Genomic DNA, 24,093 nt, shown 5'->3' with positions numbered 1-24,093 from the left:
AATGGATTTACTTTTCCTGGCAGACCTGAAGCATTTTTGTCTTGACCAGCTCTGTTTGCTATTGTGGTATGATTCCCTTATAGCTTCTAACAGATTGAGAATTGGTGGTGAAAAGTGCTTGTGGCATCCAGCTATTGTCCTCTTTGAAAATAAAACACAGTTTTGATCTTAATCCTTCTCAGTCACACATGTAACAGCTTTCAATGCACAGCCCTGCTCTGCTCACTTTTTTTTTATGTTAGTCTGCAAATGATTGTTAACATTTTGAAGTACAAATGCAACAATGTGTTTGTTCAATATGTATGATGATAACAGCTCCCACTTCTGATGTAGCAGATGCCAATAACAGTGACATGGTTTCTGAACCACTTTTTAAAACTGTCTCTTATTTCTGTTTTGATGTCCAGGGCTATCCAGGGTTACCAGGAAGTCCGGGGGACATCGGCATGCAAGGTGCACTTGTAAGTGTCATACACCCATCTGCAAAGCTTAAACACTGATTCTCTGCACCTTTATTTGAATGTGTTTGTAATTAATGTATTATTTACTTTTCCAGTTTACCACAATTTATTCGGGAGCTGTGTAAACAGTCTGTCCTCACTGTCTGATTCTGCAGGGTTCTGCTGATGCATGTGCAGTATATCCATACGGTTTACATGACGTGAAGCGATGCAGTCAGATGTCTTGTTATGTCGAGTTTTTCTTGTATTCTCACTGTCTTGTCTTACTATTTCTGTCATCTATCTTTTTTCTCCTCGCAGGGTCCACAGGGGCAAAGGGGTGTTCCAGGCATCGCCGGGGCAAAGGGCAGAAGGGTAAGAGCTGCGTTAATCTTTTGGACATTGGCTTTACTAGTATGTGAGTGCACTTCAACTTACCATGAAAACGTTCCTTATCCGAGCCTTGGTTTGTCTGTTTCACATCACAACTCCATTCTCATAAACTGGAGTTAAAGAAACATGTGCTTGTCCTTCCACTTGAGTCGGTCTTCTTTATATGGGCTTTAACAACTGTCTCGTAGACCCAATGACTCTCCTTGGGAGAAAACTTGATGGTAATGTCAAACGGATTTGGTGTTGTGATACTGGTGAGACACCATGTGGCTGAGCGAGGAATGACACCTTCAGCTGAAATGAATAATGATGATGGTGGTCGTGGTTGGGCCTCGAGGAGCTTCTGAACAATTCAACAGCAGTAACTGAGGTTCACAGTGTAGAGTATAAAGTGTAGCTGAACACATTTCCCTTTAGTCTATCTGAACTGTCTGGAGTCAGAAGTCAAAGAGACTGTATCTGAGTTTGAGGGTCTTGTTTTAGGAAGAGAAATAAAACATTTTAAATTTTTGTGTATTATAGTCATTGTGCTTCTTTTTTTTTAATAAATGTAATTTAACTTCTCTTCATTATTTAGATATGTGATCGATGCACTACACTTTGAACATAAAGAACACGGCAATTGATAAACAGGGCGCAAAAAGATCAGAAACTAATTTGTTCCCCTTTGAAGATAATTGATTAAAATGATAGAGTAGAGCCTCACTGATAAAAAAATCCCATATCGGTCAGGCCGTCCAAAAGAGGTCAGCCTCTGGAACTGTATTTAATTCAGGACATCATTTTGGGTGAACGGTGGCTACATCATGTCAAGACACTGTACCTACAGCTACTGTATTTATTTGTAGTGATAGTGAGTATTTCAAAAAAACAAATGTCCCTCTCAGAAAAAAAGTTTTTCTTGTTAACTCTTCCTGAAAGATTGTTGGATCTGCATGTCAACCAGGTTTGATCTGATGGAAAAAGTTTTTGAGCTGTACGATGTTTCTGTGAGGCGTTCAGGTCCTCTTAGTGTTGTGCAGAACTCTGCAGGTTGTTAATATCTGCCAGTTTCTCTATTGTTCACCAGAAAATAACTCATTGGTCCCCTGCAGCAGCACACTCTGACAGGTAGCTGTTTATTTACTATAAATACTCCATGAACTGGGGGTTTGATTGTGCTTCGTACGTCTGCCATGGCTAAATGGCAGTAGCGCTCTCAATAATGCACACTTGACTTCCTTTAATCTTCTGTTTACTTCCTCGTCTCCTGTTTGAAATGTGGCCCATCGAAACACATGGCTTCATTTAAAATGCAACAGCTTGTGTTGTTTACTGTAATCTATACGTACGTGAGTTTGTGGTTGCATTTCCTGCCTTGCCATGCTGGATGACATGAACATTGCATCTTCTCAACACTGTGGTCTGTCGAGAAGGAGTTCTCCTACAGTGGGATGCATTTTTAAGAAAGCAAAATGCAGCTGCACCACCACTTGTGTATTTTTATCATGTGATGAATTAAAAAAAAAAAAACTCATATCCTGAAGCTAAATAATATTGTGTGCACCTGCCCTTGTTGATGCACAGCTGTACCAGCTCCAAAGCTAGTAACAGTCTTCAACTAACAGGAAGTGCATCTTCTGAATTATGAAGAACATCTATATTCTTTTGAATCTTCTCCATTTTAATCATGACTCAGTGATTTGTGCTGGTGTTTGGGTATTAGCCAATACTGGCTGGTGATCAGGAACCAGTGTTTAATTACACAGGGGTGTGCTTTACTGAATGAGAAGAGGAGAGGCAGATGGTAGTATTCACTATGTAACACAAACTCACCTTAAACTTAAATCGAAAAACCAAATGTTGAATAAAATAGCCACATATGTAAATATTGCCAAATTGTCAATTCATTTCAGTTCGAAACACTTTATTTTTTATTTGGGGGGAGAGAGAGAGCAAGAGAGAGAGCTATGTGCAAGTAAGCAAATACTAAATAATATAGTAAAGTCAAATCTGATTTATTATTTAAAAAGTAAATGATAAAACAGTTGCCTGGTCTACAACCTTGATAATGAACACCAAATTATTATTAGAAAAAAAGTAAAGACATGAAATAAGGACAAAATGTAATGATTAAATCACAACTACTGCAGACAAACTTGTCAGGGTAACTACCTTATCTCTGTTAGTGATGGTAATGAGTGTATTAAATCAGTGTCTTGACTATGCCTGTTTACTAAATGACAGGATTCAGCTGACAGAGACAAAGATGGAACACAGGGTGCAGTGACCTCCAAAAACGTCAACACAGATAATACCCTACAATTAAAACCAAGATTTCAAAGACAGATGAGCTACAGGAAGGAACAAAGGAAGACAACGCTGAGTTTGTCTGCCTGGAAGCTTTAAAGGGGAGCAGAGTGACCTCAGAGGGATGGGAGATGGACTGGAAGCCATGGGCTCTGGCTAGGCAAAAGTGGGAGCAGATAGAGATCCACTAAAGTTAGAAAATGTGAAAGAGAGGAGACCAGATGTGAGTGAAAGATAGGCTTAAAGAGGATAACCTCTGAAAGAGTGGACAGGAAAGAAAAAAGGCTGTGTGGATGTATTCAAGGATCTTTATCACTTTGCCTGTGTGGTGGTGCCACAATGCCCAGAAACTCTTGGAATGTTTGTGGGAGTTTTCAAAATGCTCCAGCAACAATTGCAGCATGAAGAACAACTTTATTCACTAATTTTCACAGCTTTGACCTTTTTTCTTCATTTGAATTGGCCCACCGGGGACAAATAACGTTTTTTTGAATTGAATTAAATTGTACCTCAACTATTTAAATGTTGGGTGCTATGTGTTTCTTGATGACCCCGATGAAGGTGACAAGCCAAAAAGCATTGGTATAATTTATTATTAATTTGATTCTTCTTACACTGATCCTTAAAGTCTTCCTGTGCTGTGTATTCTTTGTTGAGTGATGTTTTTAAGGGGTCTCTTGTTGCTGTCACATAGGGGCCCCAGGGTCCAGATGGCCCACTAGGAGAACCAGGCACTGAGGGCACCAAGGTAAACATGCATGCCAGGCATTAACGGTTCATTCCCTTTGTTTCCTGCCTGACATATTAATGACTTTTTAAAACGTGTTTAAATGTGTTCCTCGCAGGGTGAGAGGGGAGACATTGGACAGAAAGGAGAGCCTGGATTTATTGTAAGTATATCCTGTAGTAAACATCAGCAGGTCACATTTGACACAGTTTCAACACTTCCTTCATGCTTAAGATTCTGTAAATGTTTTATGTCGTGCACGTTTCAGGATGGAGGCCCTTGAAAATGAAAAGGCACATTTATTAGCCTCTGTAATCAGTTGTTAGTTGCAGACTGGACCTTTGTCTTTTCGCTTTACTATCTAATTATACCCATGTGAAGTCATTTTTAAAGAGGAAAGCTGAGCTGCTGATGAACTTTGTATGTTTTTAATCCAGCGGAACCAAACCAGCTCCATGTGTTTTTATAAAGACATGATTTATCCAAAGTTCATGGGAAGATCAGCACAAGCGCTTCGGGTTTGTATATTATTTGTGCCACAGTGAAGATTCACCCTGTTTCCTCATTAATAATGAGTTTAGCTGATGACTAATCTTTGTCATTTGTCATTAGTATAGGCTACATCATCACTGATGTAGAAGTGAAGCAGCCTCATGTCCACCTCTTTTTTTTTTTTTTTTTTTTTTTTTTTTTTTTTTTTTTTTTTTTTTTTTTTCCCCCCAAGCGCCTGCATCTTTTTTTCAGTTGTTTATAATGAAGAGAGAGAGAGAGAGTTTGCCGCAGAAAGCAGCCACATGGAGGAAAAGGTGCAGCTCCCAGCGCCTTTTATTTCTGATCCACTTTGTGCGGCTGCTCTGGGCGCTCAAGTTAAAAACTGTTCAACTTTTCACAATATTCCCCGTAGTTTTGTCGCCTACGCATCGTGTCTTGCACCCACATCGCCTTCGTGTGTCGGTCGTGCTGTACAGCGACCTTGTGGACAGGCTGTTGTCATATAGGCAGGATGGATGTGCAGCGTTTTCCTTCTCAGTGCAGGAACGTTTCATCCAAGCACTTCCGAGCGCACAGACAAAAACGGACAAAAACACTCTATGGACATGGCGCCTAAGGTGTCCAATCAAGGCAGACATTCCTCTCCGTCAGGCAGATGTGTCGTTATGAATATACTCATGTCAGTGTGAAACCCAGAACAGATGAAAACACAATGTGTTCCTACATCGTTCTTTAAAGAAATAGGAATTACTCGGATTGATTATAATTAATTTAACAAAATGATTCTGTGTTAAAGGGAAAGGCTGGAAGTCCAGGAGAAAGAGGCCCTGCAGGAAAAGCTGTAAGTAACGTTCAACTTGTTTGTCGGTGAAATGTCCCTCTCAAAGATTTGATTTTCCTCCTAACTCAAGCAAAACCTTTCACGAGAAAACACAGACTCGTAAAAAAAAATTCCTCCACATCCTCTTTTCACCTGTAATATGTGTAAGTATTGCTTGAGCAGTGTGCTCCAGTAAAGTCCCCCCAGAGGAAGTAATCCAAGTTTAAAGAAGCAGCTGAGCAGTGTTTCCTGACTCGTATTTAAAACACGTGCACAGGTAAATCCCCTTCACTCATGTGCTGTGTGTTGCTGGGAACTATTACCTCATCATAGAGCTAAAGTCTATAGTCAGATACTTCCGTGAGGTTCTGTGAGGTTAACCGTTTACCTCGATTGCCAATCTTATGTGTTTGGAGCAGGGTGGTGCAGAGTGAAAAATACATTCTTGGTGTCCTCTGGTGGGGAAATGATGTCATAGTACCTCCTGCTGACGTGTGTCAGGTGTTGTTTCCTTATTTTTCGTTTCCTCGCTCCTTTCTTCACCGTCCTCCCTCCTCACTCCTTTACTGACAGACTCATGTGCGAGCAGCCATGATATCAGTCCATGATATCAGCCAGATGATTTATTGGCTGGGCTCCACTTAGGATGAGACGTTAACTAACCCCTCGTGAGAAAAAATTTTAGTTTTAAAATGTGTCGCAACTGTGAGAGAATAAAACAATAGATGCCTCCACACATGGTGAAAACATGTAAAAACAAAAATCATAACCAGAGTCCTTGATGATTGATCGTTCAGTCTTTTTTATCTCCTGAGTGTTTCTGCCATTTGTTTCATCTGTTTGTGGCACGATTTCCTCAAGATGATCACAAGTCAAAGAAAAGCTGCATGGCCTATCACCTACATGATTAAACATTATGACAGTCTGTTGTTTGGCTGCTCTGGATTTTCCACTGATGAATGTGTTGCCTTAACTTTTTTTGTTATACAGTTAAACACCATCCTTTCAAGTAATCCCTGACATCTGGCTGTTGGATCCTTAAAGTGATTAAAGATTAAAAAAAAAAAAAAAAAAAGGACATCACTCTGATTTTACTTTTAAATATTACTCCACAATTGTCTCATGCTTCCCCGGTGCTGTCCTCGCTATCAATCTTTGTTCGTAGGAGGTTCACACGTGACGTCTTTGGGTTGCTTTCAGCAGACGTGCAGCCTCGTGCTCTCACGTGTTTCCACACACAAACACACACACATTCACGCGCGCCTAAAAGCATCAATACACACCAGGGGCTTAGGACGAGTTGCAACTCGTCCTCCGTCAGCATTTCCGCTGTCCACCTCTGGACTCATAGCGCCATCTTGTGTCCAATCAAATCTCCCCCTAAACTATTTATGAATAGATCGAATAGAAGTTTTTTATATTCTGTGATTTTCCAAACTCATGTTGTCAGCAAGAAAATCGCCCACGGACCTCAGTGTTAAATGTGGATTGTTAAATCAGAAGATTTGAAGCCTTTATTTTGCAGCTCTAGTTTTCTTCTTTGTAGTCATGTTTACATACTGTAGTGAATATCAGTCAGTGTTTGATTACGAGGAGTAATGTTTTACTCTTTCATCGGACATCATATGCCAAACTGGACCACTGAACCTTCGCAAAAAGGTCAGGAAAATCAGCGTTTAGCTTTTTCGCTCCACTCTCTCGAGATTGTCACTCTGGTTTCTCCTGGACAAATGAAGACAACCATCTCAAACTTCTTTCCCACAGTGTGCGATTGATTTTTACTGAGAATCATCCTGACCTGTCTCTGTTGGGTTTTTTTGGTGCTCTTTTTTTGTTTTGTTTTGATTTGTGTCTCGACATCATCGTAAATGAGAGAAACCGCAATGATTTTTTTCAGCTTAAATGAGGTTTAAGAATTAAATGTAATTCAATGAAATCGTATAAAACCAATTGATTTCAAAGTGCTCTTTGGTTTAGACTCCTGAATCCATTCAATCCAAATCTGTCAGTCTGTGTTAACTCAAAGCTTGGAATAACCAATCAGCTCACACAAGCAAGCGTATGTTCAGACTGAAGACATTCAAACAGACTGTAAGGCTTTCATGTGTGAACTTGGCAAAGAGCGTTCTTGGACGACAACAAAGGGATGTCTGCATTATATCTGCAGACATCAGGCAGAGCAGAAAAGACTGAGTCATCCTCTTTGTGGTTGCCTTACTAATCATGTCGATAATGATGATTAGAGGAACATTTCCAGTCTTCTCCGACTTGTTTCCTGTCTTTACATGAGTGAATGTCTGAGTGTGATGTCCGTGTGTGCTTTCAGGGTAAACCAGGTATCTCTGGCAGCACCGGAGAGAGAGGACCCCACGGTGAACCAGTAAGTCTGCTGTCTTCTCGTTGTGTGTACAGAGTTATTCATCTCCTCAGGAAACTGCACACATACTCATGCAATACTCATTGGGAAACCTATAATGACTGGAAAATATCTGCACAATCACGAATGCTCATGAATGTTTCCCAAGAAGCTGTCAGGATTAAGAGTTTTAAAATAAACACATCAGAGACTCTGTTGCTTGTTAAGCGAGGGGAGAGATGGAATTATTTAGTCATGTTTTTGTTTTTTCCGAACTTTTGTGTCGTTCACACCTTGAAGCACCGTGCCTCGTGCATCCCTTTTTGGATTGGTCTTCAAGTTCTTGATTTTCCTGGAAATCAACGGGAACCCTCAGGGAAATAACACATGTCAAACAATCAGATATAAATATTTCTTTGGTAGGAAGGTTTTAATAGGGCCAGGTTTACATTATGGGTCTCATCTTGCTTTTGGCTTGTCTTCAGTTTGACTCTAAGCATTTTCAGCTTTCGGCTCGTCCCCACTCTGCAGACTCAACATTTCACTGTGTGTTTGTCCAGCCTTTATGTGCTACAGTTGTGTATTATGTTTTTTTGGGCGTTTAAACCCCCTGATCAACTATGTTTAGTGACTCCATTAATGAGTTTATTTGAACTTGAAAGCATATTAAGAGGCTTATTTATCTCGCAGGGACCCAAAGGACCTCCTGGAGAGGCTGGACCTGATGGGGAACAAGGACTTGAAGTACTTTTAAGATTCTTTTCTATTTTATTGAAACCGTTTGAGTTTCATATTTAACACTCCTTGTTATAACATAAGTCGCCCCTGGTTTCTCTGTTTCATCCTTACAGGGCGGACCTGGTGCAGAGGGTGAACCGGGGGCCATCGGAGAGACAGGATTAAAGGTCAGTACAAGCTTGCCATCATTTTTACTGCCTCGCCGCCTGCGTCCAAGAAGAAATTAGTCATGTGGAGCGTCAGTCCCTACCTGCCTGCAGCAGTGTCAGAAGCCATGAACTTGCTCAGTCACAGCATAGCTGGCATACAGTAACTGTAGCCTGAGGTGAAACAACAGCTGATTGTGGAGTCTAACTTCAGTGTTTAGTGTAGAGGAAAGCGTGCATGCTCATTGAAGGGTTTTTAAACCTCCTGTGTTGTGTTTTGTGTCTCTGCAGGGTGATATCGGGCTTCCAGGAGCTGAAGGGGAGCAGGGACAGGAGGGAATACGAGTGAGTTACTCCTAACTAAGACACTAATCCCTTCCTCTCCAGTGTTTAGGAAAATCTTTGCGGGTCATTTATTTACTCCCCTTCATTTTGACGAGGATCCCTAATCCCCCCCTGGGCCAAAGAAAGCATAACTGTGGACTTATTTTTGTCTGATGGATTATATAAATAGCTGTTGGACTTCTTGAGTCTGAACCTTCTGCCCTTTTCACAGAGTCAGATTCAACACGGTTACTGAATTAGTAAACCCAAAGATAACAATATGTGTGAGAATATGAGAGCTGGAACTGGAAAAATCTGAGCTCGTGTCTTAATACATATATTCACTGAAATGACGTTTACTGGCTCAATAAAGTTTTTTATTCTTCTTCCCTGAATCGTTCATCAGTTTAAGCCACTATCATAGATAAGAATGCATTATAATGTCTTCAGCCTTGTGTGAACTTCTGCATCTCGTTATCATGGCTCTGTTGCTAAACGTTATTTGATCCATTCTCTTGTCCTGTATAAATAGCTTTAATGACAGTTTCACTTCATTTGCACAAACTTGTTCCAGGCTTAAAATGTTGTTAATAATGCGAAGAACAACAATGGTGAATCTGTGCTGCTCTTAAAGGAATGTGTGACTTTTTGATCCAGTAGGTGTCGCCCTTTAGCACCAACATGAAACCAAAACAAACCTCAGACCTCTCCGCTACTCTTCAACCTTCGCTCTCCTTCAGCTGCACACCTCCAACCCTCCTCCACTCGAGTTGCACAGAGGAGTTATGGATTACAACGTGCTATAATTGAGCACCATGAAGCACAATGTCCTGCATTGTTGTTAGCAGGCTAATGTTATCACGCTTAAGTTAGCTTGTAGCTTCATATTGCACATAAGCTCACACAGAATGATCTAAAAACACTTACGTCACATCCACATAAGCAGTGAGTAGGCAATTCTTCTTTTCTCTAGCCACGACTAAAACAGCTTTATACACAAGGCCGTCTCGTCCATGTAAACATGATGTAAACACAGCAAGGACAGCAACACAGCTAATGGGCTCAGGCTTCTCACTCATTGAAGACAGTCATGACTCAGAGACATTTACAGAGGATATAATGGATTTCTGCTGTATTTATGTACAAAATGTTTTGCTCATTCTGCCTTTAACGTTGATGTTTGTTAGGGTCCTTCTGGTCCCCCTGGTGAAGACGGCCCTCAAGGAAAAGATGGACCCAAGGTAAACATAGCAACACAAGGCCTTTTTTTCCGATTTTACTTCAGTTCTTCGAAAAAAAATGAAGCATGCAGCCAAAAGTGTTTCAGTTATCACGATATTAGTTCAGATCAGAAAAAGTTAACCACAATTGACTACAGCAGGTGCATCAAACCTCTGATCCTTCCACACTTCATCTAAATTTGAATAAAAGACTAAAGGAAATGGAACTACAGACTTCTGACATACAGCAGGCTGTAAGACCAATTAACCATTTTGTGTTGGGAATATGAAACTTAGGATATTACAACACAAATATGTTTCACTCTCCTCTGTGTCTGTCACACTATCAGGGCGAGCCAGGTGAGCGTGGGCCAATCGGCGAGCCAGGGGACAAAGGTGTTGAAGGTGACCCAGGGCCGCCAGGATCATCCGGAGGGCCTGGGAAACAGGGCTTTCGTGTAAGTTGATTTTAATGTCTCCAGACTGCAGAATACATAAAATGACATAATGAAGCAACCTTCATTGAAACCGGCTGCAATTAAAAGACATGGGCGCCTAAATGGACTGCTTGATTTAAACAGGCTGGAGGTGAATGGAGAATGAGCACAAAGCGAAATAAATCAAACCTAGAATATGAACTTGGAGAAGCAGATTACAGAAATATGTGATGTTTAAACAATGCCTTCATATCCCAGTAGGGGTCAGCCTTCTCTTCGATAAAAACCTTTTGAAGCCAGTAAGAGTTTGAAGACATGGATAGATGTTTGGCACAGTGTGGGAGGTGTCTGTCAAAGTCTCCCTCTCCTCTTGTTTGTTTTGAGAGACGGCTGCTGATGAGATATCTGTGTTGAGGGGCAGGAAGGTCACCGGTGTCAGGAAGTCAAAAAGCTTCAGGGTACACACACTCATAAGTTTTGACGGACAGGTTTACAAGCTGCTTTATAAATTGTGTGTCATAAAAATGGTGCACTAAAAAGCTTCTGAATGACAACAGGAATACTTAATTAACTTTAATTTGCAGTTGATCTTGTAAGATTATAAGTAGTAATAATAAAGTAGATAAATAGAAGGTAGAAATATACCAAGATGAATTATATGCACAAAATGTGGATGCAAATGATCAAAACAGTATGTGTATAGAGATAAATCTGAATAAAATAAGAAACGCAGACAGCTTCTGAGTTGTTAGTAGTATTGTTTTTTCACACATTTTATTGCTCTGTCTGGATGCACAGTTGAAATAAGAATAAACAAGAATTGAAATGTAGTCCATGAATGGAGAGGACCGACTGCTAGATTCTTCAAAGGGATGGCCACATGAAAAAGGTGGAGAGCTCGGAATTAATAGATGCTGGGAGCTGTGCTTTTTTCTCCAGGCGGCCACTCTGCGAATACTCATAAAAAACAATTGAAAAGGCAGTCAGAAAAAAACTCGAGGCAGACACAGGGCCTTAGAGTCAAGATAGCAGTTTGACTAGGATAGAGTTTTTATTGTTTTAAGTAAAGCTGAACTTCTTGTTCTTTTACAGGGACCAGAGGGAAAACTAGGGCCTCCAGGGAACCGAGGACGTCACGGCAAGAAGGTGAGAAACTTATTCACGACATATTCTCTTGTACGGTTTGGATCCTCGCCATCGAACATGAGAAAGCTTGACCACACAGTCCAAGGCCCATAGGTGTTAACGTGACGAGACACATTTAGAGTGATTTTGTGCTTCCTGGCTGATTTATCACTTGTCGGAAAAAGACTGAAGTTCTAAGAGAAGAAGGGACTCAACGAAGACTAAAAAACAAACAGTTTAGAGCTTTTTGATGGATTTGTTCCATCACTCAGGATTGATTGAGTGCTGACTGTCAACTTCATGTTGAGTCTTTGTGTTCTTTGACAATGATGTCGTTTGTCTTTCCAGGGAGAAAGAGGTCCTCCAGGTGTTGCTGGCGAGATCGGGCCCAGAGGAGACATTGGCCAATCAGGCGAGCCAGGGCTGAAAGGCGCCAGGGGAACACGAGGCCCACTGGTGAGTTCCTTTTCTACCTGTTAAGTCCATCACGTCGTCCTGTCTCATAATCCGACTGAAACTTTCAACCAGTCGTTGAGGTCCAACATAACACATCATCATCATCATCATCATCATCATCATCATCGTTTTTTGTTCTCATCATATTTTTTTTTTTTAACAAACTGTTTCGAGATGTTAATTACTGAAAGATTTAAAATGCATGGAGAAAGATTAGAAATGCTTCAGTTTGTCTTTGTCTGACTGAAGATTCAAGATGAACTTTATTTGTCCCACATGGTCAGAAATGTGTTAGGCTCTTTACCCTTGCTGCAGCCATGAAAAGAAAACACAACATCAATCACATTAAACATAACACATCAGTAACATCAGGTTTTTTACATACCAGTGCCAAAAGGTAAAGACGAATCAAGTCCAGTACCTCTGCTGCCTTATTTGTCACTTTTTCTTAAAGCTTTATAGACAGATAAATTATTTTCAATCCTGTTCAGTGTAAAAGAGGGATCTCTAGAGCTCTAACCAGAGGGCAGCACATGTATCCACCACGTCTACAGAGTATATGTGTATGTACAGTGTGTCGATGTTTGATGGACAGCAGCTGGCAGGTTGCCAGAGTGTTTGTGTTTCACAGCGGGTAATCCAGAGACAAAGCAGTTTGGGGTTTTTACCGTCTACATGTTTCACTCAGTATGGTGGGCCGGTGACAGCAGAATATGTGTTTCACAGTGTCAAGAATAAAACATCACAATAGCATTCCCATCATCATGTATAGAGTGGGGTTGGAATCACGCTGTTGATTTGCAGTTCCAGCATTGTATGCAGAGTAATTGAGGAACAACAGTGTGAGAGGATGAATGTCTAACTGTAACCTCAGGAGTATGTACTGTATGGTGGTACCATCATGAAACCAAATGATATCAAACTTTAATTTTGTCCTTTTTCAGGGGGGTCATAAATGTGTGAAACCCCATTCATATGATGTTTTTGTCCACCTGCTATTGCTACAAACTAAAGAAAATTAATTGTTGCGAAACCTACCAGACCGATGTAGACGTGTAAAACAGGAATGTATTCCTTAAAACTACGACTCATGACTTCAGAGAGAAGGCCTACTGTGCAAATTTACAGATCTGCCAGTTTATATATTTCAGTGGGATTGTGCCTCTTTGTATTTAATAACAAAAACCTTTTTGCACCTTTAAGAAAAAGCTAAAGACCCAGCTCTCTCATGAAAACCTCAAACTTAATGATATAGATAATGATAGTGATTGTGATGATGATATTTTTTTTTTATAATGACCATTTTAGGATTTATTTTGATTAGAACTCTCAAGCACAGCTATCCCTGTTGTGCTTTAAGTTGTATCTTCCTCTCTTGATCCTTGCATGTGTTGGACTAACTTTCTGATGTAGGTTGCTTTGAATAAAAATGTCTGTTAAATTTATTTTAGAACAAAAAAAAAAGCTTTATCAGAAATGTCTTTTGTCTTCAAAGTGCACAACGACGTACTCGTCTTTGTTCCAAGCCAGAAAGAGAGAGAGAGAGCGAGAGTTATTCAGGCCATGAGGAAGGCGTTCATTCTTGTCTCCTTTACCGAGAAACCTTTTTTGCAGAACCATAAAGACCATGTTATGATAGCTGGGCAGATTTATATCCCTGTCATGAAAACAACTCAGCTTCTATGATTCTGTTTGCACGTGTGTTGAGGACCGAGTTTGCATTTAACTGAAGCGGAGCAGAAAAGCAAAGCAAACAGCACAAGGACTGATTCACTCTTGTTCTGTTTGCATTCTGCTTCCAGGGTCAGCCTGGAGTCATGGGGGTAGAAGGACAGCCAGGACTGGCGGGATACACAGTAAGTCTGATTTGCTAACATGCTCTTGCTGTATACATGTACAATCCATCCATACCACGATACACACAAACAGCAAAAGCACACACACATTTACCTACCATAAAATCTGAGGTGTAAGACATACTTATAACACCTATTTTTTAAACTTAAAGGTTGGCTGCGGCTTCTACAGAAGTGCCACCAATATACCAGTATAAAATGCTAACATGAATGCATCGTCATTCCTGCCTCCATCACACACTGCAAGCAACCTGATGCGATTAAAAAAAACATCCCCATTCATTGTGTATTGCAAGCTGATTGCACGCTATACTGGGATAGACACAGACAAGTCTGACTGCGCTCTAAGTATGACCAGCAGAGTCGGGCAGAGAGCTTGTACTGCTGGCTGAGTGCTCAGCTACTGTACTGTAGCTAGAGGGAGTGCAAACTCCACTAAGTGAAAACAAACAGAACTGAAAGAGTGACACAGCTGTACACAAAGTGCACATCGTAGACTTCACTGAATACAATATTTTTATCTCTCTGACAGACCTTCAAAAACAGGCTACATCTTCTATAGTAGTGCGACTTATTCACCGAATTTTAACGGCAATCCAAAAATGTTAAATGTCTTCTTACTGCTTAATTGAGTTAACTGTCTCTGATCTCAGTTTGTATAATCACATCCCACAATGCTTGCAGCGTGCACCATGGGAAAGTATGTTTCTAGGCAACTAATTTCAAATTTAATAATGCACAAATTCCTTTAAAATCAAAATCATTATAAAACCACTCATGACCCTGCTTCAACTAACTTTACACATTCATCCAAATCTAAACAGAGGAAAACAGACAGCATCCATGCCTTTCTCATATTTTCCCCACTCTATGCTGTTGATTATTCACTGAATGCAAAGTAACAGGAAAAGCAAAGACAAGAGGTGGGATTGGTCATGGTGAAGTCTTTAGACTTATTTTTCCAGGCCTCTCCACAGCCGGGTAAATGCCAACATCAGTGGGCTATGGTTACGTAACTGTAACAGGGCACCTCGAGTTCATGCAGTGCCTTTTTCTTCATGTGTGTTTGTATGAATGCGCCCACACTCATCTGCAGTTGACTCAGTTCGCTGAGTGATGTCTGAGCCTGTGCCAAAGTCTGAATACTGAAGTGACAGAATGGAGGACTCCCCTCATATAAGAAATATGTTTACATTAAACCCGTCTGATTAATATGCTGACAGCTGAGGTCATGATTCTCCAAAGAAACATGCTGGAGCCAGCAAAGAGGTATGGCAGCTTCCAATGGTGCAATAATCAGCTTTCTTTTTTTTTAAGGGTCACCCTGGCAAGTCTGGGCCCATAGGACCACCAGGGCCTAAAGGTGAAAAGGTAATTTGATACCTGAACTAGTGTTTGAGATGGTATTCCTTTTTGTTTTTTAATATGTTATTCAGTTTAATGTAGTTGTGACATCTCGTGTCTTCATGCATGCACGTGTTTTCCCCCTGTGTTTGCTACATTCCAGGGTTATCCAGGCGAGGACAATAAGACCCCAGGACCGCCAGGGCCCTTAGGTGAACCAGTAGGTCTTGCCTTCTCTGATCCTTAACACTTCTTGCTCTGTTTTGTCCAATGCGATTAAATATGGGATTATAAAACAGAATCTTAATAAACAGCTGATGTGTTCTTTTTTCCCCCACCAGGTTGATAATTTGTCATTGTTTTGTTTGCTAAAACTTTTCGTGCATACTGACCCTGATTATCAGCCCGCATGGTTCAGATCTTTACTCTTCATTGCACATTTACAAATCAGTACAGAAACCAGTCATGCAAGGCTTTTCACACATCCGATTCAGGCTTGAGCTTAGCTTTGTTTGTGTTCTGATATTACCCATGAACAGAATTTAGCTCTTGTTATAAGATTGTGTGAGAAACAAACATTCATTGTTTGAAATTAAACTTGCTTATTCAATGTTCATGTTTGTGTTTTACAAGGACAGGAGTGCTGATAAGGGCCAATGTTCACCTCAAGTTACCTCAAAGAAAGCAAAAGTCATTCTTAGACTAATATCAAAAGACGATCAGGATGTATCATAAAGTCTTAACAGTTTGGAAACCTGATTGTGATGCAGTATCGTGACTCCTATGCACTCTGAGGTGCATTTCTGAGCAGTAGACGTGACTACTGATGTAGTGCCACAGCAACAGCTATCATGGTAACTGGAAACCCTATTAATATCTCTCACAGTTTGTAGAAAACTAGGAAGAGGACCCCATCCAACCAAGTCCAAAATCCAACTTCTAACAAAAGTTCAAACAACATCCTACAAGGCAAAAAATAGCAAAAAGCCACAAAGAAACACACAAGGAAGACACATGACCATAAGGAGGAGGAACACAAAGGCTGTGTTTGGAACCACATACTTTGATACTTTTATACTTTCATACCAAGTGAGACATCAGATCGAGTATATCGAGTGATCTGAAACCATAGTATGACATTTTGGTTGTTTGATAAATGACTGGATGTTTATTAAACCAGCCAGAATTTTTAAACACGAAACTGGAGCACACTGGTCATAATTAGGCCTCCCCTTAATTCATTGCGGGTCTCTGACTATTCAGTTGCAGAGCTCACCAGTGTCATAGATATAATGGTAACCATACTGATATACATTTTGTAAAGATGCCATATAATAATAAAATGACAGTGCTGTATAAGGAGGGAGCCAATGTCTTTTGCTGTTGAATTGTATTAACGGACGACAGTTGCGCTAGCTTGATGTTAGCTTATCCACCGTAGCTCGGACTGGAAGTAAATCATGTGATTCGTCTTGAAGTATGACGCTAACGGCATAGCTAACAATCAGGTTAGTATGCAGTATTCAGTATGTTTTTTGTGTGTATGTAGTAGGCAGAGTGAAGTAGCTATGCGGCTTCGGACACAACAAAAGACCAAATGCACATGGCAATCAAACACAGGTGAGAGCAATGAGGCCAAACATGAAGGCAGGAAGCCAATCAAGACATGAAACACTGAAACCTAAACTCAGGAATATTATAGTAAAGACAAACAAAAGGAAACGCTGGAAATTAAAATCCAGAATTTGACTGTTAACATTTCACACAAAGGATAGTTAGAAAAAGTAAACGGCAAGCACAGAGAACCATCAACCACACACAAATAATATTCAAATCAATATCACACATGACAGGACTGGATATAAAGTTGACACAGTGTTGAAGAACATGGCAACATTGGCTGGAAGTGATGCACAAGGTGAAATGATTTGACTCCTTTAAAGATCCAGACTTATAGGTCAGAGCTAAAGGGTATGTTCACGCATTGGTCTGAGAAGTCTCTCTGCCTCCCAGAAGCTTGTTGTCTGGAGTGAAGCTTTGTGGGTTTAACTGAAGACATGCATAAACATGCAGCATGTGTGTTCATGTGTGTGAATTTGTGTCTACACAGGGGCCTACAGGGGAAAGAGGAGAGCGCGGAGAGCCAGGGGATGAAGGATATCAGGTAGACAAAGCCATTTAATCAACCTCAGACATATCACACAGTCACCACTCAGTGAGTGTGTCTGCTTGTTGTCCAAAGACTTTGATGCTCCATTAAACAGGCTCAGCTCTACGAGTGGTAGACCACACATGTAGGAGAGGATTACCAAAGTCCACCGCAATAAGGCTGGGGAAATGTGTTGTTTTTGTCTTTCCAAGCTTTTAGCCTGAAAAGAACTCTTTGCTCTCAAAAAAAAAAAAAAAAAAACACAGACACACACACACACACACTCAGACCTGCACACAATGACAGAGCAAGTTGATCTATACATACAGTATTTGGCTTACTTTATTCTGAACAGTTGTATGAAAGGATCTACAAATGTGATGAAATGATCATTATCATAATTGCAGCAGAACAGACACCATGAAAAAGGATGAAGTTATTTTGAACGTAATTTTCAAAATAAAAAAAATGCCAAACACCAGAGTCCTAGCTTCAGTTACCCTATTGTCACGTTGCTGTGCGCGACCACGGACCGTCTGCCCCCCTGTCCACTTTCACATGACAGGGAAAGTATCGGATTGCAGGTGCAGTCCTCCTGAAAGGCCAACTCTAATTCCATATTCACATGTGTTTCAGGGCCATCTTGGTACTGTTGGATCTCGTGGAGCTGTTGGACCACAAGGCCCACCAGTAAGTCTGTAAATATAATTCATACAGTAGCAACAGCTTTTAGTCTCAGTACTTCATGTGTGGACTTTTGTGTTGATGTCGCCTGCTTCAAATCCCCATACTGTTTCTGTTGTTTTGAACCCTTAAACTCTGAACAAAGTGGTGAAAATACTTAAAATGGTCAGATAAGTAGTGGGTCTGAATACGGCCATAGACCAGGTAATCCATACAGATAATTCAGTCAAAGTCTTTGGAGATGTATTCAAATATGTCTACATGTTAATATTGTTGGTGGATTAGTTCCTGTCTTGTTGTTCAACCTTTGTTTATTGTTTTCTTTCTTTGTCCAGGGATCTCCAGGCCTTGCTGGAGAGCCAGGCCCGAAAGGAGAGATCGGACCTCCGGTGAGTTGATTTTAAAAATCACCTGATTTTTAAAGAAAGGCAAATCAAACTGAAAGCTACACACACAGTTTTGCTTTTGTATTGCAGATAGTTTAAAACATATTTTCCACAATCAGTCTGCTCTTTTCTGTACAAAAAAGGGCTTTTATACGTTTACACTAAATCAACACAGTATTGTTTAGTTACTGCCAGCAGGGTTTGGTTAGGTCGTCCTTGGTGTATAAATGACACGGTGGATGAAGAAAATCCTTCTTTTTTTGCTTAATGAGAGATGAACCACAGATATGTGGCTGATTTCACTCCATTTTTTCAAGGAGTTCATGAGTTGGCAGTACAGAGATTTGAAGCAGTTAGTGGCATCAGAACAGACGTCTTTTGGTAAAACCAGCCTTCCTGAACTGGTGGTTTTAAGGAATGGGTTTCTTAATTCTTTTTTGATTCTTTGGGGTCTCAAACTTGTCACTGGCCTTCTGATTTTAAAACTTAATGTCTCCTGTGAAACAACATCTTTGATCAAGATCCACGTAGGCTTTAAAAAAAATGTTCCCATGTTTCCAGAAACCACCAACTCTCTTCCACATGAATAAAGTAAATATTAGATGGTCTTAAAATGCCCTCTCTTTAATGAGAGTCTAGAGAGATATATGTCCTGGTGTGATTTTTTGAATGTAAATGTACGTTTCATTCTTTCTGTGTTTGTATAATCAGGGCTCTGCAGGAAAAAAAGGACCAAGGGGGCTGAGTGGACCTATCGGAGTTGAAGTGAGTACCACACAATCGCAATCAATAACACAGCTCTGACAGATACAGCAAACCCATTAATAGCATAATGTCAGTTATTAGCCGTGTCATATAGCTGTGCAGCTTGGCCCATAAACATGTTTTACACTGCACTTTAGTGCACTCTCTACTCAGAAGGTTTTTGTTGTATTAAAACAAATTCCCTCACAGTCTGCCTCCATATGCCTCTGTGTGTTCACATGTATTCAAATGTTAATGCTGGATTTCGGGTTAATGGCTCTTTTTGAGCAGAAGGTGCAGCTAGACTAATCTAATGCTGATTCCATGTTTTAAAAAAAGTGAAAAACAAAGATTTGCACAATGTGAACATACTTTTAAAAGAGTGAAACTCAATTGTCTCTCAAACTGAAATCTAAGTTGTCCTGTGAGACTCATGGCAGCACAACTGAATCTGTTGATCAAAGTGAAGAACAGGATATCAGATAGCTCTAAATTCTCCATGTTTTATTTAAAGCTTCTTAGAATTCCAGATGTGTGCCTGAAATGCCTCGGGATAAGCCCCATATCAGTCAACCATGTGTTAAATAGCTCTCACTATCCTCCTCTGTGTCTGATTAAACGAGAAACATTTGCAAATATTTTTTTTGCGGTTTGTAAGAGTGCATCTCTTTCTCCAGTGTAGAGACTACAGAGTGGTGTTATTAGTCTCAGTCCATAGGGCTTTTGGTTGGGAACTGGAGGGTCACATTATTATCATAATATGGAAGTTGGAGAGAATACCAATCCAATGAGAATAACATAAAGTGACACTGTCAATGTTGTGGATTTTTTCAAGGGGCCAATGGGCTTACCCGGTCTCACAGGGATGCTGGGTTACCCAGGGCTGGATGGTCCCCCCGGTTTTAATGGCCTACAAGGATTTCCAGGAAAACAAGGACGACAGGTAACAACATTACAGACGGGTTTAACAAATCACATAAATTAGCTGCTATGTTCTGATCTCCATTCATTCTCATGCGTCTGCATCTCAAGGCCACATCACAAGCTTGTCAAAAAAACACATTTATCACAGCAGTTCTCCATGCAAATAGGCTATGACCAAATAGGTTGGTTATAGCTGGACTAAAATATGATAAGACCACTTCATGTAACGATGGGGGCAGCAGTCTATAAAAGAGCTGATTTACCTGAAGTCTGAACTGAGCCATTTGGCAGACTCCCCGTGCGCACACAGGAAACCAGTGATATGCTGTCTCAGAATATTCCTGGTCAGCACCTTAAATGTAGGTCAGAGAATGAGACAGAAGTTTTACATAACTGGACTTTCAGATGAAATTTCCTTTACTGTACTTAGTGCTTAATCTGTCTAGCAGATCTGTGGTCAGTGTCAAAGGATTTAAGAAGCCGATGATACACCCTTCTCATCTTTACTTATTGAGGGACCTTCAGAGTTTCTTCATGTCACTCAACAAGCATGAAGGGAAGTTAAACCTGCATTACACTGAGAGACGTATTATTAATGAAGGTCAAAACAGCAGAGATTAAATACAGCTGCAGAAAACTTAATCAGCTGCTTTTTTTGGGTCTCAGCAGCTGTAGACTGCAGCTTTCCACAGGAGACACCTTCTTGACTCACTGCCCAGTCAGCCATCATGCTCACAAAACCTGTGCCTAATTACTCCTGTTCTGCACCTCAACGATTTTCCTCCACGTGTAGTTTCAAGCCCGAGACATCCTGCTTGGATTGACAAAGCATTCAATATCTTGTTTGGTTCTGTTGGCTACTTCTGGTTGCCACACAACGGGTTTATCCAAATAAGTGCACAGCCAGAGCGTATTGGGATTTCATGCTTGAATGTCTTCTTCATTTGCAGCCAAGAATTTGAAAGCTTAAATCCTGTCTGCCTGTCTTTCATTTACATAATGTGTGTTGTGTAAAAAGTCTGGTTGGTCTGGTGACACAAAGATTAGGTCTCTGAGTGAGCTGAGAGAATCCCATAATCTATGCCTCCTAAATCACACATAATGTATAAGTTGATGAAAAAAAACCTGGTGGGGTCTCTTTACTCTCAACTCTTTCTTTTTCTTAAACTGTGTTTCTGGATAGGTTTTCTCGAGCCATTTGGTTGCTTCAGTAGTTCTTTAGGTGTCCTTTTACTTCAAAGCGCCCAGGTCTGTGACAGCAGGAGAGGCCTGCAGAAAACATTTAATTCAAAATGAGTTATTCTCATGCTACTTATTATTCCCATTATGAGTGTTTTCCTCTTTCTGCTTTGTTCTTTTTCTTTTCTCAGCCAGTTGCACAATAAATGGAAAACTTTTCTTCAAACACATTGTAGCAATTTGCATAGTTTTACCTTTTTTTATGTGTCATAGTGGTGAGAAACAAGAAAGAAATGTGGCAGAGATGTTTGCAGCATCATTTCATAAACCAGGATGCTGATTCAACCTGAAGGATCGCTCAGTAGTTTATGCGTAATACTCCTGCTCTGAGGGAAGACGTATGCACGCACGATAGCTTCTACTTTGATGCACATGAACTCTTATGCGTTTGCAACCTTTAAAAATAAACTGCATGTTAATTTAAGTATACCTAAGCGTGGAGGTTTAAATGAACAGTTTGTGACTAATGCAACTTATTGTCACTCAGTTATAGCAAAAACATAATTCCCAGTAGTTGATGTTGTGATGTGCCGCAGGATCATTGGAGTTTTCTTCTGTGTGTACATTTTATGCAAAATATACTTAACCATGTTTCTCTAACACAAAAATCCATCGTCTCCTTCGTTTGCCTGCTCCACTTTTCAGAAAATGTCTGCTCAAACAGGCTGTTTGGGCATTTTCCCTTTGTGACATCACAAAGTAGTAAGTTAAGAAGTAATCCCTCCCCCAGGTGGGTAACAGTCCCACAACAGCCTGTTCTGAGCAGGGCTTTAGCGGCGTGATCATATACAGGACCAGAGAGGATTTTTATCAAGAAACTTCCCAGACAAGTTTTAGGGACCTTTAAGACTTATTTAAACTTCTTGAAAAGGATGATGTTATGTGACCTTTAAACAACTACCACTGTAGAATATACTGCCCAAGAGAACAAAGACTGGTGGCTCCTCATCGTCCTCCTCTCTCAAAAAGCTCTCTCCATCTTCACAGTGCCATGACATTGATAACCCAACATTTACATAATTGTCAAATAATCTTTTTGGGTGGTTTGGTCTTCATGCACATTTTGTTCTTTACATGGACTGCTTCAGTCATGAGGAAATGAGGCAATGATGACTAGTATCTGCCAAGTTAGTACTTTGTAAATATTTGAATGGGCTGGATGTTGGACAATACACAACACCACTTAACTGAACACAACTCATCATTCCTCACATTTATTTTACTCTCAGAGACTGTTTTTGTTCTGCATTGATTCATACAAGTGTATCCATCCATTTTTGTGTTTTTTCTGCTGCCCTGTAGAATCGTTTGTTGACTCTCGTGTAGGTTTTTATGCTCTTAGTTGAAAGCTGATTCTCCTACTGTGGCATAAAGGTTTACATCATTGCCTCAAATGGAGAAATAATAGCATCTGTTGCCGTCGGTTTCTCACATGTCTGCATGCAGAGGCCTTGCTAGAAGCTGGGGATCCTGATGAAAAATTCACAGCGGCTCTGACACAATAAACATTTATGTTTCATGACTTGTTTTTCTTTCTGCTGTCTGCTCTGAGGCCACTAAATCACTCATGTTGTCTTACCATAACAGGCTCCCGTGTGTGTGTAACGCATACAGAGGTTGTTGTGTCTACGTGGGCGTGAGTTGGGTCAGTCTTGATTAAACCTTAAGAGGATCTTATTAAGCTAACAGACAGTGACTTTCTTCTTATGCAAGAGCTCCCAAGCACCTGCAGGCTGGTGTTTCACCCAATAAGCCTACTACAGTGTAATTCCAACCTGGTTGGAATTCATTGAGATCGAGGAACAGAAGCCACATATGAGGCGACGACCCTCTCAATCTGTTATTCTAATATCACGCGCTCCCTTCTGCTTCACCACACTGCTGATGGAGCAGGAAACCGCTGTGGTCTGTGGTGAGAGAGAGAGAGAGAGAGAGCAACTCAGCGACAGGCAGTCAGTTTTATGGACACACTCGGGGAGCAAACTGTCAAGAAATATTAAAACCCAAAGACCAGCAGACTTCAGCATGGGGATTTACAGCTGTAACTATACAAAGAGCTTAGTGATTGTTTACCGAATAAACAGTCTGAGACATTGAAAAGAAGGTAGATTGTGAAATGATTGTCATGTTTGTTTCAGCTTTTCTAGCACCTTTTTGTTGAAAGAAATGTCATGCAAATGGTGTTTAAAAACCAACATTTTTGTCCCCTTTAATCATTTATGTCAGCTTTTCTTCATTATAAAAATGAACGACTGTATTCCACTGGTTTAACATATTTAAACCTATTGTCTTTAATACCATAGATTTCAGAGAAGCCTCCCATGGACTTTTTCCTCATTGGTGCTTTCTATAATGCCCGTTGATGAGATGTTTGACTGTCAGTCGTTAAAATAAGCATTCATCTTTACAATATCCATGTGTGCATTTTGTAAACCACTAATAGTGTCTTCACAAGAATTTCATCTTAAAGGAAGTAACAGCAAATGTCACCATGTCTCTGTCTTATGGAGGGATGCTCATGCACAAAGACTTTCAGGATATGCTATTGTAACAATGTTTTTATGTACTCTTTATTCCATATATACATGTCATTTTAGCACCGTTTTTTTTTTCCGGTTTCCATTCAGGGTCACCGAGGTTCGGTTGGACTAGAAGGACCTGCTGGACGTCCAGGTCTCAGAGGAGAGCTTGGTCTTCCTGGACTTCCTGGAGAAAGAGGACCTCACGGTCAAAAGGTGAAATGATTGACCTAATTTATCATTGGACGGTTTTTAAAAAAGTAAAAATGGTCTCTGTTTAATTTA

The 24,093-nt window shown here is 40.4% G+C and overlaps 1 protein-coding gene across 2 annotated transcripts in view; it reads left to right on the top strand.

The window, feature by feature from the left end:
* col24a1 (collagen type XXIV alpha 1 chain) overlaps positions 1–24,093 on the top strand; it is an 83,274-nt gene that overhangs the window by 52,054 nt on the left and 7,127 nt on the right. For both annotated transcript variants that reach the window (XM_079350322.1, XM_079350321.1), the window contains exons 27-48: positions 408–461; positions 762–815; positions 3,817–3,870; positions 3,968–4,012; positions 5,138–5,182; positions 7,488–7,541; positions 8,208–8,261; positions 8,369–8,422; positions 8,693–8,746; positions 9,913–9,966; positions 10,296–10,403; positions 11,475–11,528; positions 11,856–11,963; positions 13,766–13,819; positions 15,137–15,190; positions 15,327–15,383; positions 17,274–17,327; positions 17,949–18,002; positions 18,332–18,385; positions 19,094–19,147; positions 19,962–20,069; positions 23,917–24,024. In XM_079350322.1, the coding sequence (XP_079206448.1) occupies positions 408–461; positions 762–815; positions 3,817–3,870; positions 3,968–4,012; positions 5,138–5,182; positions 7,488–7,541; positions 8,208–8,261; positions 8,369–8,422; positions 8,693–8,746; positions 9,913–9,966; positions 10,296–10,403; positions 11,475–11,528; positions 11,856–11,963; positions 13,766–13,819; positions 15,137–15,190; positions 15,327–15,383; positions 17,274–17,327; positions 17,949–18,002; positions 18,332–18,385; positions 19,094–19,147; positions 19,962–20,069; positions 23,917–24,024 (1,389 nt within the window). The remainder of the gene's footprint in view (positions 1–407; positions 462–761; positions 816–3,816; positions 3,871–3,967; positions 4,013–5,137; positions 5,183–7,487; positions 7,542–8,207; positions 8,262–8,368; positions 8,423–8,692; positions 8,747–9,912; positions 9,967–10,295; positions 10,404–11,474; positions 11,529–11,855; positions 11,964–13,765; positions 13,820–15,136; positions 15,191–15,326; positions 15,384–17,273; positions 17,328–17,948; positions 18,003–18,331; positions 18,386–19,093; positions 19,148–19,961; positions 20,070–23,916; positions 24,025–24,093) is intronic.

The sequence above is a fragment of the Symphodus melops genome (genome assembly GCF_947650265.1).
Source record: "Symphodus melops genome assembly, chromosome: 8".
Classification (NCBI taxonomy): domain Eukaryota; kingdom Metazoa; phylum Chordata; class Actinopteri; order Labriformes; family Labridae; genus Symphodus; species Symphodus melops.
This window is presented reverse-complemented; position numbering and strand designations above follow the sequence as displayed.